Here is a 15,835-nt window from a genome sequence, read left to right on the forward strand (position 1 = left end):
CTCAGTATCCCTCATTAATGATGATATTGGGATTCATGGCATGAGTTTTATTTATTTATTTCATTTTTGGGGGAAGTGTAAATAGACATTTTATCCAACCATGAGGGAAAGCCTGAACCGATAAAAACATTCGCAATTTTTGTAATGTTAGTAATAATTTTCCCACCACAGTTGAAGCTATTTTATTTTATTTTTTTTCTCCGAAGTTAATATGACGTTTAAGTGAATAGACGTTTACAAGGTTGCTATTGTCATCTTTCAAGATAGGCGTCTGACCCTGACAAGGAAACATTGCGTGGGCTGACAAGGCATGTTTTTTTCCCCACACTTTCCTCTATACTATACAGTATAAACAACTGAATACAAGTGAGTGAAATACCTCATGCTTTGGGTTACTCTTATTTCCTGATTTTTCTGTCTTTCCTGTCTTTTTTGTTGTTGTTTGTTTTACTCGTCAGACTGACTCCTTAAGGGGAAATCTGACATCCTCCTAACTGTTTTTAGGGTGTCCTGGTCAGAAGGCACACAGCCAAGGTCCTATTTTACCTGCTCCAACAGAACTCTGGTGTGTTTGTAAAGCGGCTCGTGCTGAAAATAACATTTTGTCACTTTTAGGCTCAAACAATGTTAAAAAAGATGGTGTGAATTTTAAGTAGATTGAAGTTTGCACATTTCCCAGAATTTTGTCAACTTTGAGAAATGGATGGATGGATGGAAGTTGCAGAACAAGTTTAAATGGCCGCCCTCTGAGATTGATAAAATCAGGTGGACTTTTCTGCTTAATTCAGATTCCACAAGCGCAATATTAGTCCGGATAGCGTTTAGCGACTGGTGGGGGCACATAGAACATATTCTTATTAAGAAAATATTTGACTTGATTCTTGCCCAACACGTCTCTAGCGCCCCTGGCGTACGTACAGAGTACAGCAGCAGACAGCCTGTCGCACACGCACACAGATCCTCGCTCGCTGCTGCAAGGGCTGAGCTGCAACTAAAACCGCTCACTACAATAATTTCCTCCAACATTCGCCCGTGTCTTTCCCATTCGACTTTATCAAGATCCGCCCCTCGACGAGCTTGCAGCATCGAACCCTCCTCCACAACGGGGTTATCCGACATTTGATTGGATTACAGCGGGTTAGCCTTTGCCCTCTCACCTTCGTTGCTGAATTTTGGCTAGCTGCTTCCTGCTCCCACAGGAGGACCGTGAACCCAGCGGCGAAGCGCCCTGCGCGAATACGACAGACCGGGACGTGTCGCCGCCGCCGCCACTTCTACCATTACCACTACCAAAACCAGCGACCCACCGAACACTCGGCAGGCGGACGAAACGAGACGAGAAGACAGCCATGCGTAGGAAATCGAGGATATTGTTATGTTTTGCGGTGCTTTGGGTGCTGGGGATCGCCTACTACTTCTACTCGGGGACGGCGTTGGGGCGAAAGGTAAGACTGTCTCCTTTTCATATTGACCAACCCAGTCTCTTCGGTGGGACAAAGCGGCGATAGAGCGCCGTTCCAGGGACTCCTCTGCCCGCGTGATGCTCTCGGTTATGGCCGCGCCGGTGATGTGTAAAACGAATCGAAGGCCCCGTTCGTATCGATAGATTGGCTTGAAGTTACAATTGAAAGGATTGTCAGTGTTTCGGGACTAGCCAGTGAACTTGCACCAACCTCCCGCCGGCTGTTGTCCCGTGGCAGCGGGAGAGAGTCGCGGTCAGTACTGGTCGGCGTGTCTTCCCGGGCGGGTGTCTTGGTGGGAGGCTGCCGGCCTGGTTCACAGGGCAGGCCGGCGGGGGGGCTTCGCATGTGGAATGAAGAACGTCAGCACCTAAACGGAGAACAGGAAGTGATCCATAGCATTCAAGTGGGAGCGAACGTGTCTGAAAGATGAACGTTATTATTAATACAATTTACATACAGTACCAGTCAAAAGTTTGGAAACACTCTCTGAGTCAGCAATTTCCCACATTTTTATTAATACTTTAGTCATCGTCCTTGTCCTTGTATTTGAGAAATTTCACCACAACTGGCCTCGGACGAGGTCTTCCAGGTTCTTGTCTTCCTGTGCGGTGAGCTCTCTCCACCTCAATTTGCCCCTGTATCAGCAGCTTCTCCTTGAGGATTTTTTGAACTTTTCCCTCTGTTTCAGTCCACGTTTCTCCCGGTTTTTCCTCAATTCCATCAATTACCAAGTTGTTTCTTCTTGACTGTTCTTCCAAGTAGTCCATCTTCGTCATTATGAATATGAAGAAATGTTGATGGAATGATTTGGTAAACAAAAATAGTTAATCAGAATGTTTTATGATTAGAATTTTTAAAAGTAGATGAGCGCTCTGCACATCTTGGTATTTTCTCAGTCAGCTTCCTGATGTGGTTGATGCGTATGAGCTGGAATGACTTTTAGTTCACTGCTGTGCATTATCAAGAGCTAATAGCTTGATTTTGTTGATCTCTTAATGTGTCTTTCCAAACTTGTGACTGATACTGTATGTCGGCCGAACAGTGGATGAAGTCTGCGTGTCGTCCCAGTGGCCAAAATAGATGTAAGTACGAGCGCCAGTGGGATGTCAAGGCAGCTGGTATTAAAAAAATAAAATAATAATGATAATAATGGACACTATCTGCTCCCCTGTGTACTGCATATATAGTGATTTGAAACAGCATTTTAAGAAATATAAAATTATATATATAGACCTACTTGTGGATAAAATAGTGAGCGTGGAGACTCAGTGGCCAAAATAAGCTTGAGTAGGTTGTGCGCACTTCAGCAGTGAATGAGGATCACTAAGTGTACACAGTGATGGTGAAAAGAGATGATCAATTAAAACCGATACAACTCGAGATATTGAATAAATGGCATAAAAAAAATTAAGAACGCGTTTTGTCACATTTAATTATGGAATTTGTACTTGTGGCCCGGTTGAGCCAGCATCAGTGCAATTTGGGTGGCCTAAACCTAGTTACATGGTGGCCCAGGGCCATTCTTAATGTCGGAACTGATATAGGACCTGTGATTGACTGGTGACCGGTCCTGGCTGGAGTCCACCTTTTGCTTAAAATCAGATGGGATAGGCCCCAACAGTCGAGTCAAACAAAAAAAAAAAACTCCCAACAAAGACTAAAGATTGTGACCGTAATCATGCCAGCTACACCTTCACTCTTTTTCATCCATCCTCACGCACATGAACAGATGGAGGTTGTCATGCATTATGCTAATCTCCTCATTAGTGGCAATTAGAGGTTTTGTTCTTGAACCAGTAACCTGCTGACTACTACTGGGTGACTTGGATGGTCACCTTAATCCGTAAAATGATGCAAACCTATGCTGTTCTGTGTCCCAGAATGTGTTACTTGTATGCCATCCCACCTGATAACACCTTCCTATTTGATCTGTCATGTGGCAGTTTGAATACTGCCCCTCTCGTTTTGCCTGCGCGCGCACACACACACACACACACACACACACACACACACAAACAACTGGCCTTTGAACAGGGGTGTGGTCTTTTTATATACCCCCCCACCTCCTCGTGTGCTTAGACTAGCACATGTTGTAAATGGATAGTAAACATGCATGTGTGTGTGGGGGGGGGCACTCTGCAAGGGTAGTTGTAGGCACAGCAAGTGCATTTGTGTGTGTGAGAACATCCCGTGTGTATTCCACCTGCTTCTTGTCTGGTCATATCAGCCTCTGTGTGTTTGCATCGCTCCAGTCAACCACATTAGCCCCTTTACTTTCCCATTAGTTGATAAGCGTGTGTGCATGCATGTTTCATGCTTGTTAAGGGGTTCAGAGAGGCAGCAATGCCTTGTTCAAGTTGATTTGGAATTTGGATGATGGGCTCTACCTGTCTTAATGGAAAGCAAACAGAATATTTAAAAAGGGTGTGGACATTTGAATCAATAGCGTCATTCTTGTTGATAACCAAATGCAATACGTGAGTTGCACCTTATCACAGTTTTTTTAATGAAAAGATAATTTGAGTATTGTGCCCAACCGTAATTCTAAATTGACGAATGCAAATGCTGTCATTGAACAGGCTGTGTGGCATTGCTCGTCTATGGTGCGTCCTTATTTGATTAAATTTAATTCATGGGATTAATCACTGAATGAATAAATTCATGGAAAACATAAGAGATCAATCATTTGACAAAAAGTAAATTCAATTCTTTTAGACACTCAATCTCTTAGCTGCTTACATATCAGGGATTTATCTAAAGTGACAAACCATACCTAGTGAGTCCAGATTGTGGATTTTCAAATATAGCAGTTCTCAGCATTTACAGTATTTGTCCTTTTGTTTTTCCCCAAAATACAGCAACTGTGGTATAGTAGAAAATTGGAAGAAAAAAAAAGCAAAGAATGGGCTAAATTGGAACCACTAGCATTTGACGACAGTAGCTTTTCTGTTAGGATTTGGGCTTTGCAACCCACATTTATGCAGAAGTGTAATTAGAAATGTGCTGTTTCTGAAACATTGCTTGTCTTCCTGTAATAGATAGCCAGATTCTGATAAAATAGCCATTGTTGGATGCATTCCAATGTTGTCCTTTGTTTTTTCTGCTGTGTTGGTCGTCTCTGTTGAATTTATCGCCAGGTTTTCACTGTGTCACACTGCTATATTGTCACGACATTTGTGTAGCTGACGCACCTATCTCCATCACGCCCTACACAGCCTGTGGGGAAACGCAAGCAAAATTGGTGTTTACCATTCCAAAACCATGCCACGATGAGCTTGATTATATTGTACCACTTAATGAAAACTTGGCGTATGTCAGTATTTGTCTTGGTCATCTACTGTGAAAACAGCCATAATTGGATTCTTTTGTAAGGAGGAAGACTTCAGGACCCAAACAAAAAATGCTTCGGATGGTGACATCGCTATCTTGTACGGAATAAAGTAAACAAAGTGGTCCAAGTAAATCTTTTGAGGTTGGCTGTCCATAATTAAAACTGTAAAAGTATCCATAATTAGGTGATGTTTTGTTACGAGTTGCAGCACCTCAACCTGGACATCTTACAAAGCCCTCTTTGCTGATATCGTGGTACACAGGAGATGGGTGTTGCAAAACCTTTTTCCAGGATACACTTTCTGAATTCCGCCAACAAGCATGTTTTGCTTTCTGCCAACCCTTGTGAGCGTAGCGTCTACTTTCATGCTAATCAGGGCTGTGAGGGGGGAAGCTCAGCGCCAGAATTGTAGCGAGCCGCGGGAAAAGCCAACAGACTTCATTAACATTGTCAGCTGTTCGAGCAAAGCCGCAGATGTTTGGCAAACCAAAGAAAACTGCTTTTTCCATCCTGAGACGAAGCATCGTGAACATGTCACCGACATCTTTTTGCAAATACAGTGGAAACTTTCAAGTTCAATGCTTCTGAAGTTGTGCAGATTTAGAATTAGATTTTGTGTGTGCGTTTTGTTTCGTCTTTGACTTTTTGTGGGTTTTATTTTCATTGTGGGTGATACCAAGCGAGACCTTTACACCCCTCACAGCCACTAAATTCATCAGAGCATTGATTCTGAGTGTTATTTTATTACAAAGTAATAATGTCAATAAACGTACATGGCAAGAGCTGAAAAAAGATGTCCCAAAAGTTACATCAAGTAACCAGACTCACATCTAAAGCAGTATAAGTCCAGCGTTACTTGTGATCAAAGTTAATGTGTGTTTTGTTTTCTTTTCACATCTGCAGCATGTTGATGGATGGGGTGGGGGGGGGAACAAAACAAAACAAATCTTGCTGGGCATCCATGGCATTCACTGTTTGGCACGTTTGCTCCTCCCGTCTCCGTTTATATTTTAATGCCCATCCAGTTTTGTCTCTGGTAACCTGGAACAGTGATGCGGTGCTGTTGGGAACATGATGTAAACGTTAGCATCGGTGAATCACGCGCACATCCCCAAGTGCTGATATGGTAGCCTTCCAAACTAAAAATGGGTCACCAGAGCAGTGAATTTTACAAGCGTGCTGTGCCTAGCCGGTGGCTTGGATGCACTTGCTTGTGGTGGCTGAGGCTTAGGAACTCAACACACACGTGAGGTGGTGCAGAACGTTGGCCAGTCCAAAACTTCAGTGCAAAAAGTTTCATCTGTTCTGTCCGGACAGGTATCTTGGTTCTTCCTCCTGCCCGTACATGTCTCAAACTCGAGCTTTATCATAAGATCTGCTATTTTATTGTAGGCGATGTGACCTCTCTTGCTTATTTAAAGCAAACATGAGTAGAAAAGCGGCGTATATGCCCCCACAGCATCATCACCCTCCTCCACAGTGAAGTATGATTTCAGATGTTGTCCCTTATGGCTTGCTGGAGTTAGTCACGGCACGCGCACACACACACACACACGCACGCGTACGCTACTTTAGCAGTTCAGTATTACACTAATGAGAAAATAACATGCAATTTTAGCCTGCGAGCACAACCAGTATTGGCAGTTTGCTGAATGGAGCCATCACTCAATCAATAAAATACAGTGATGAAGGTCTTGATGATGACGGGGGCAGATGACTGCAATTCTGACATTGTTGGAATAAAGAATGCGTCAGTAAGAGACTGGTGGAATGCTGTTGAATCATAGATTCCTCTATGCCATCACTGGGTGTGGTACCACAAAAGCAAACAAGTGAGGTACGCCGAGCGACAGACGGAACTACTGCACATTGTGCAGGGTTCGTCAGCAACTGGTTTTGCTGCAATTTGCATCACAAGTGAACGGCATTGCAATGTCGCACATGTAACGACCAATCAAATATAAGAGCTCGCAAAAGAGAAAAAAAATCTGACTATGAAAAAATGGAATATTGATTGTAATTCAGTAAAAAAGTCATCTCACCCCCATTGTTGTTCTTGGTATATGTCATCTTGTATTGAATGAGAGAAAGCCCAAATTATTTACAGTTGGAGCTCCTTATGTTCACTCATGCATCGAGGGACTTTTTCTGTTTGGTATTGAAATGTCCGACTGTATTTGAATGCACCTTGCGTCTCGCCGTGTCGTGACAACCTACACAGGCAAAGAGTATTGCCTCTTCTGTCCTTCTTTGTTGGTCAGTTGAGGTAGAGCCTGTGTGTTACAGCTGCCTTCATGAAGCCAGATTATATCCTTCTACTTTTTCCAAGAAGACCAACCGTCTTGTTACTGAATGTTGAATTCCTCTGAGGGAGAGCACACACTTGTCATGTCGTCCGTTGTGGCGTGAGCGCTGAAATGACGAATAAATGACAAGTGTTACTCATCTCATTTCAACATCCTGCGTGTCGCTGACCTCCGCTCACAGCTGGCTGAGCGTGATAAAGTTTTAATTGAGTTTCTAGTGAACTCTTACTGCAGGGTTTATTTAAATTGTTGACAGTTGAAAACATGCAGGTCGCCTTTTTTAATGCAATAATCTGCCCGAGGTCAAACAGCATTTAGTATTCTACCAGATGACCAAGACGAGCTTGGCGTGTGACAAACATTACAACACACATTGATCCGCTGTTGCAATAATGTGATTAAAAAGCAGGCTGGGTCAGCATACGGTATGCATCACGCACACATTGTATCTCTTAGCTCAAATCTGTCTGCCCTGCCACATGCTGTTTGAGCTTTATATGAGCAGACGTCCATCCAGACATATCTTTTTTCCAAATCTCACCTGGTGACGTCTGCGTATATGTGTTGCATCCAGGTCCCGGTTGGCCATCATATTGCTGACTTTATACACCTGCCTCAGGCTCCAGTGAAGATGACTGGAGCGCACGTCATCTTTCAATTTTCAGGATCCGTCCAACACATTACACCAGTCTTGCAGCAGATCCCACGGCTGCTGGATAAATTTAGAATGCGTTTGAAAACCCCGCTTCCTTTTGAGGACATCCATAACCTCACCATCCCACACCTGTCTGACATTGTGCAGATTGCGAGATGCGGCGGCATCCTTCGATCCTTATCTTCTCTGTACCTCCTGCCTGCCTCATCACTGCGGGGAGCAGAGCATTCAGTTGCTGTGCAGCACAGACATCATTTCTCTCTTCAAAGCCAAAATCAAAACGTACTTATTAAGGATGTAGTCTACCTTTTTTTTGTATTGAACTTACTGGTGTTCTCACCTTTTACCTTGATTTACGTGTTTATTGAATGGTGTGCCCCTATGCACTGAAAATAACATGCGCTATCAGCCAGTGGAACCGCTGAAGGTGACCCTGAGGTTCTGTATTACAGTTCCATCCATCCATCCATTTTCCGAACCGCTTGATCCTCACTAGGGTCGCGGGGGTTGCTGGAGCCTATCCCAGCCGTCTTCAGGCAGTAGGCGGGGACACCCTGAATCAGTTGCCAGCCAATCGCAGGGCACACAGAGACGAACAACCATTCACGCCCACACTCACACCTAGGGACAATTTAGAGCGTCCAATCAGCCTGCCATGCATGTTTTTGGAATGTGGGAGGAAACCGGAGCACCCGGAGAAAACCCACGCAGGCCCGGGGAGAACATGCAAACTCCACACAGGGAGGCCGGAGCTGGTGTATTACAGTTCCAAATTTCTAAAAGATTTTGAAAAATATGAGCCCCAAATGGAATTTGTCTTGTGGTAACATTCATCAAGCATAATTTACACGTTTGCATTCGAAGCAGCGAAACTTCAGTGTCACCAAACGTGTTATCAAAGTTAAGGAAGAGCGATAAGTTCTAATGTACAATGGTTAAGGCCCATTCACACTTTATTTTTTAGATGAATTGAGGGGTGTGAGACATGCCGCACGTGATAACTTCATCATTCTTCATCAAAGCTTAGACTTTAAACCATCATTCAAATTGTATCACAGAAGTATTAAAAAAAAAAAGAAAAGAAACGGGCTGTTTCATATACACAAGTCAGTAAAAGCGCTATGTTGCCTTTACTTCATTCAGCAGAAAAAATAGACCTTATTACTGCACTCAATAATAACAATGTTCTATTTTTCCTCAGTCAATGAAAGGCGGAAAAATGTGTAAGTAATGCATGATACCTTCATGGAGACAGACATCACATCAACTAAATTGTTTTGCAAATAACATATAATCTTGGTGGCAACACACTAATAATAAACTCTAAAGCGTAATATTAACCCAGTTGTGCATGTGTAAAAACAAAATTGCCCATCCATATTTTGTCGTTGGCCAGCGGCCTCCTTGCCTGTCTGTCATCGTCGGGCCGTCATTATTTCATGACGGCCCAGTCAGTCACTCTGCTATCGTTATGGAAACCGCACTTCCGTCTTCGCTAAAAATACAGTTTGGCACCACTATTTTCATGAAAAACTGGAGTCATTCGGTGGCGGACCTTCCGTCGGTGCTGATGGACCGCCTACCACCCTATAAACCTTCTAAACATACCTCTTAACGTGCATTTTAGAGGATGGACAAGGATGCAGTTCTGAGAAAACCACTTTGACAGTCATGCAGAAATGGACTTACCAAACGAATGCATACATTTTGGTTCCAACACACTAATGCACTCGAAGCTTTCACATGGGCCCTGTACACTTAAATACTTAGCAGAAATTTTATATTGATATTGGTACTCACCCATCCCTAATTAACAGTTATTAACCTTTTCATACACCAATAATGATAACCTATAAGATTATAAACTGTCCACCGTAGTGACTGATGTCCCTGAAAGGGTTACTGCCCCCCCCCACCCCTTTTATTTATTTATTCATTTTTTACGTGCGACCATCAAGAAAAATGCCATTTTTATTCCCAAAATTGACTGTGGAGTTAATGAAGAGTTTATACCTGGATCCAATTTTGTTATATATACAGTATACAGTATATCCATGGTTTCGTATGGAATTTGTTTTGCAAGTCATTCAGAGGTCCGCAAGCATCCAAGAGCAGCTTGTGTTCGAGCATTGAGGTTCTGCTGTCCTGATTACACGTTGAATGAATTGTAATTGCGTCATGTTGAGCTAGTCCTGCAGCCATACCACTTTTCAGGCTGAGTAAATGGTAAATGGGATCAAATTTGTACAGCTCTATTCCACCTTCAGCGCACCCAAAATTGCTTTCGGGCAAAAGCCGGTTTACTCCATTTGCCCGTATTTGTCACGGTGGTGAAGTGAAATCGGTGTCGTAGCGTTTTTACGAGACAGAGTACGAGTCCAGATTTACAATATCAGTGCATCAATAAAGAAAAACTTTCTTCCATAACTTCCCTCTGGTAAACCGTAAACGTCACTATGACAAAATGTGTACTCACTCACCCACTCACACAATCTTTTAACAAAGTCGAAAGTCTACACTCAAGTTATAGTGCCAGCTAGGAGAAACTTGTGATGTGTCTCTTTTACAGCATGTGGAAAGGGTTTCAGGAAGCGGACCCGCTGACTCGGCTCGCGGTCTTTAAAAAAGGGAAGAATTATAGTGAAACTTTGGCAGGTTGCTTGATGTTTGATGGACTGGGTCATTTGATAAATTGATGTTAAAAGTCATTGGAAACTAAACACACCGATTAATCAGCCCACTGCATCCTGCAAATGTTTGGAATTATTTGTGTGTTATGCGACTTGATGGATGGAACTGAGATTCTTGTGACATGTCCCATTTATTCATCAATCTGATGTTGGACTTTACAAACCAAAGTATTCAAACATTCTGACAGCACAGAACATGGAGGGATTCTTTCCACTCATCCATACTGTTATGTTTTTTTGGGGTTGTCAAAATACAGTTTCGAATGGGACATGAATAGCTGTCTCTCACAAGTTTAGGAGAAGTAAAGCCTGAACTTCACTCCCCCTTATCAAAAATCCTTGAGACAGCGACACTAGCATTTTAGACAGACAGTTATGGTTCTTGGGCACTTGTCTTCGTGACATACATTTTACGAAAAGATATTTTCTGCACCTCTTTTGTCAGAAGCGGGTGTTTTTGGTGAGACCAACCCATCTTTTAGTGCTGATTGCTAAAGAATGGAAAGAGATAGAAACAAACTATTTTTTTTTTCAGGTGAAAGGAGATTTCTTTTGGTAGGTTCAGTGCTTACACAGTCACAACGCAAAATTTTGGTGGTCTTCCAAGATCAGTCAAAATGCTCTAAAATGGCTGGCAATACAGGGGACTGCTTTGAAACCATCTTTAACTGAATGACTTGATGAGATTGCATGTGTGATGAACAAGATTTGAGTGTAATCTCAAATCTAGTTCATCTGCCGAGTTCATTATGGCATTATCATAGGGAAGTGTTAAACCAGTACAGTATTGCTTGCAGGCCGCTGGCATGATAAGGATCAGGACTCATGATTGAATAATAGTTCAGGATGATGTTCCACAACCTTGTAATGTGTGGCATGCAAACATATATACAATTGGGCTTTCAATTACAGTACGTTGGAACTTTTGAAGTCAGAATCGGTGTGCAATATATTTCTCTTACGTCCGTATTGTTTCTAAATTTATATAACTGGAAAATTTACCCAAATCATCTGAGATCTTTTGAGTCATGCTGAACAGTCTTTGCTTCCCGTTACTTGTTGTTTACAAATTGTCCACAGCTGGTATATTCCACTTGCCAGAATAAAAAAGGGCTCATGTGACTCATTGGACAAAAAACACTTCAAAAGACATCATGGAAAAAACAGTCATAATGTCATAAAGTCATAAAGTCATAATGCAAAAAAAGGGAATGCTCCCCCCGCGGACAGTACGATTTCGTTTCAGGGGACCTGCGGACCATTTGAGAAAATTCTCCCCTCTACCCAGTTAGAGTGGAGTTAGAGTATGTAATTAGCCCTCATTAGATGCCTTACATCTGCTCCTCGCCTGTTGAACATGTTGGTGAATTTAGCACATTACATTACAGTCGAGGCTGAATACTAGACCACATCAGTCAATCGCGACCCAAATGATGGTTTAGTTTTGTTGTTTGACTTCATTTAACACATTCCAAGACGTGGTATTTTGGGGGAATAAAGACAGAAAATTCCCACCCGCAATCACATGACAGCTACAAGAAATTTGTGTTTTTGAACCGTGCCAGTAGGCTGAAGAACATAAAAAAAGTTCATGCAATCACCGGGAGTACATGTACACTCCAGACAGAAAGGCCAAAACCATAGATTTGAATAACACCACAAAACATGTGGTGACGTGCATCGTGGTGATAAATAGTCACAGAAAATGTATATCCGGCTTCAACAAAATAGCAACACTAGCTATACGAAGCTAGCATGAGCACTGTAAACAAGCCGATGTTAGCTCGCGCTGCTACGTTGGTTGCATGGTATATGCAATGTAGAATTAAATCAAAAAGAGGTACCGTATTTAAAAGTACAGGTTGAGCAGAAAGGTTGTCAGTTATCTCCGGCCAATGATTGACAAGTTGCCAATTGGTTGTATTTTTTTTTTTCCTCTGGCTTGGTGGTTTCTTGAACATCTTACCAACTCCCCTTTAAATCTATTCATAAAAGTGGCTCTGTTTCATATACATTTCAATTAATACTTAAAAATAAACATTGTTACAGAAATGTTCTTATAACCAAATACCAAATTAACTGACAAAAAAGGAAATAATACATGTTAATTTGTAAAAAATCTGTGCCATAATTTGGCCCTTAATATGAGCTGACACAATCTGTATTGTGAGACAAATCAAGGTTTTTTTCTTCTTCTTCTTCTTCTACAAGTACACACATTGACTGGCCATTTCATTAGAAACCCCCCCAAAATTGAACCCAATCCGAGACTAGAGCTTTATCCAAAAAAAATCCCCATCTGAGATTGCGTTATTGACCAGTTTGGCTCTTATATGGTTAGTTGTGGTACTGCTGTTTGTAATATTGTTAGAAATCTCTTGCTTTAACCTTTTGAGTTCAAAACTCATAGGCCCTAAAAACGATGAACAGTATAACATGGAGGGCTGGATATACTTCTTAAAGGTGAGTGTACTGTACACTGAACATCTTGTAATTTCATAAGGTTAATTTTTGACAAAAGGATAACTTTAGGGAAATAAATTGGGACTTTTAAAGTCCACGAACCAGCGAAAATACATCAATCTAATTCACATCTGTGGTACTACATACTGTATATGATTCCATGTTGGAGTGGAACCAGAGGATCATAGCGTTGACTTGCCAGGAAGCTTACAGTATGTTATGTTGTAGTCATGTCGTGAAATGTTGCTTCGGCTCTGCTGTAACTAGGCGAAGGACAGATGGAGCCTGTTTTATCTCCTGTCAGAGGTTTGCTGTTATGTTTTCAAGCATTCGGGCCGGTGCACGTGTGTTTAATTTAATTAGAGCTGACATATAAATAAGGAAGGATGTTAAGGTTATGAAGATTATATGCACATATTTTGTGCCCAGATTGACAAACACGGTTTATGCAGCGTGCACATAACAACAAACACATGCAAAATAGCCTGCTACCGATTGAATTTCTCAGTGCACCTTTAACACTGACAAAAACACACCTCTCTCTGCTAGCTCATAAGAAACATTTCTCCTTGTATGGCAAAAGAAAATCTTTTCTGAACTTTACGGGATCTCCAGACACCACGTTGAGATATGTTGTTTTTGTGATTTTAGTACTCATCAGCACTGTAACATTTATGACCTCATCCTTGTTCTGGGTGCCTGGCAATCGTTTTACTTTTGCCCTTTTCCATGTAAAAATACTTGCATTGTTTTCTCATTCCTATTAGCAGCACTCACCCTAAGTTTTGCACAATGGGCTCCCATTATGCAGATTGTCTCACACCCAGCAGATACTTAGTTTTTGCGGTGGGCGTAATCACAGAGCGGGAGTGTGATTGAGGAGGGAACAGTCATTTAGTGTTCTCTGAGAGGGGGATGAGGCAGAAGGGGAGGATCAAAGAAAGCAGAGAGGAAGGGGGGGTGGGTGAAGAAAAGAGAGGAAGTTTGTGGTTGATGAAAGACTCTGTACAGTCAAGTTAGGTATTTAACCCCCCCACCAGCCTGGCAGCATCGAGGCCAACGCGGTCCCTCGGCTCACGCATATTGGGATGATTCAGCCTTCGTGTCCTGTACCTCGCCAGTGCCTCATTGCTCCTCCTGACGTTCCCTATTGGTCAGTTCCAGCCATTCTCTGCTCTGGTTTCCTCTTAAAACAGGAAGTCAAATCAAAACCGTTTTAGCCACACTTGTCTAAACACGGTATTCTGATTAATGTTGTTTGTGGAGTATGAATTAAGCAGAAAAATCGACTCGATTTTAGCCCTTTGAAGGGCCTGCCATTTTGCCTTGTACTGACACTTGCTGTCGGCTGAAAATGACATCAGTTCCTAAGGGCTCACCTTGCAAATGTCACGCGACTAAACCCAGAAAACTTGACTGTTGACTCGCTTGCAATAAAGTAGTTGTGCAACGTTTGATGTACAGGCCACCAATATTCCTCTGAATACAACTCCGGCATTGAAGCAGCAGTTGACAAATGTCAAAATGAGACTTTGCCTTCCCATAAAAAAAAAGTTCAAATTTAACATCAATAAATCAAAGCAGTTTGTTCAACAATCTTGTAGAAAAATGGCTTATTCCCTCTGATGACCATACTATCATTGTCACAGGCCACACCAGGCCTCGTGTAATGGGCGCATTAGTTTTGATTTCCCATGAACTCTTCACTCTTTGGGGTTCTCCAGCTTTGCGTTGCCCTTCCTTAAATTTCAATTTCGATGCCCTTTCATGTCCTCTACTCAAGGGGGGTTTATCCCACACACTAATTAAAAAAAAAAAAAAAAAACGAGCAGCGTGTGTGAATGATTTGCTGCAGTACCACAACAACAGTGTCGCGCATCTGAGTTCTCTTAAGCGAGGCGAACATGCTGGGAGGCAAATGAGCTGATTGTTTTGGTCCCTGGCAGCATCAAGATGTGACTCGGTTCATTTTATTCACTTATGTTCTTGTGTCACAAAAATATTCTTCTATATTGTGAACGTAGCTTTATCCAAACAGAACTTTTTTGATCAGCGACCAAAATAAATAAATAAATAAAAAGTAGAGAAAATGTACAGTGGGTAGAACCTCTTCGCAGTGGAATATCCATTTTTGAATCTTTCTGCTTTTGAAATTGTGCCAAAATGATATTGTGAGGCTGTAGAAAAAAATTATGCACAGCATGATTGTTGATGATTATGTCCAACTGATTATTCATACGCTCGATGGCTGCAGTGCTTCAAATAGATTTGGTTGGCATTTTGTTTGCTTCTTTTTCAGCTCAAACCTGAAGGTCACTTGCTTCATATTTTGTTTCCTGCACGCTCTTGTTTTAGACGGACAATTATGTGTGCCTGTGTAGGCGCGCGCGTGTGTGTGTGTGTGTGTAATATATATATATGCATGCAGCTTTCTGTGTGTGCATGTGTTTGTGGGATGCAGATGGGTTTTCGGGAAAGAGGCCAGTGCACACAATTGTACCATTGAGCTGTTTTACACCCAGTCTCTCCTGCTGACACACACACACACACACACACACACACACACACACACACACACACACACACACACACACACACACACACACACACGTTGGTGTGACTTGTTGCAGTTTGGTTCGTAACGTGTGAGCAAAATAGCTCAGCTGCAAGTTGACACAGTGAATTTACCCCTCTGTATTTTTCTTTCTTTTTCTTCTTGAGGCGAAACAAACCGTGAGCGCTCCTCAAAAGAAAAGCGTGCGTTCGTGAGTGCACGCATGTCACGCTCATTTGAAAGTTCTGTGACGGTTTGCACAAAAACGTTACCACTTTCAGGAATTTTTGTCTGAGGTCGACAGAAGAGCACTTTCCTTTTTGAATACTATCCAGCTCAACATGGGTAGCTAAGGTCTTTTTGAAGTTGATGC

The 15,835-nt window shown here is 42.2% G+C and overlaps 1 protein-coding gene across 2 annotated transcripts in view; it reads left to right on the forward strand.

Annotated features, from left to right (window-relative positions):
• Nucleotides 1-962: 962 nt before the first annotated feature.
• Nucleotides 963-15,835, forward strand: part of galnt2 (UDP-N-acetyl-alpha-D-galactosamine:polypeptide N-acetylgalactosaminyltransferase 2) — a 49,339-nt gene continuing 34,466 nt past the window's right edge. For both annotated transcript variants that reach the window (XM_086107190.1, XM_086107191.1), the window contains exon 1: nt 963-1,445. In XM_086107190.1, the coding sequence (XP_085963316.1) occupies nt 1,350-1,445 (96 nt within the window). In that variant the 5' untranslated portion in view covers nt 963-1,349. The remainder of the gene's footprint in view (nt 1,446-15,835) is intronic.

The sequence above is a fragment of the Hippocampus guttulatus genome, chromosome 3 (assembly GCF_054856545.1).
Source record: "Hippocampus guttulatus isolate MCC_2025c chromosome 3, RoL_Hgut_1.0, whole genome shotgun sequence".
NCBI lineage: Eukaryota > Metazoa > Chordata > Actinopteri > Syngnathiformes > Syngnathidae > Hippocampus > Hippocampus guttulatus.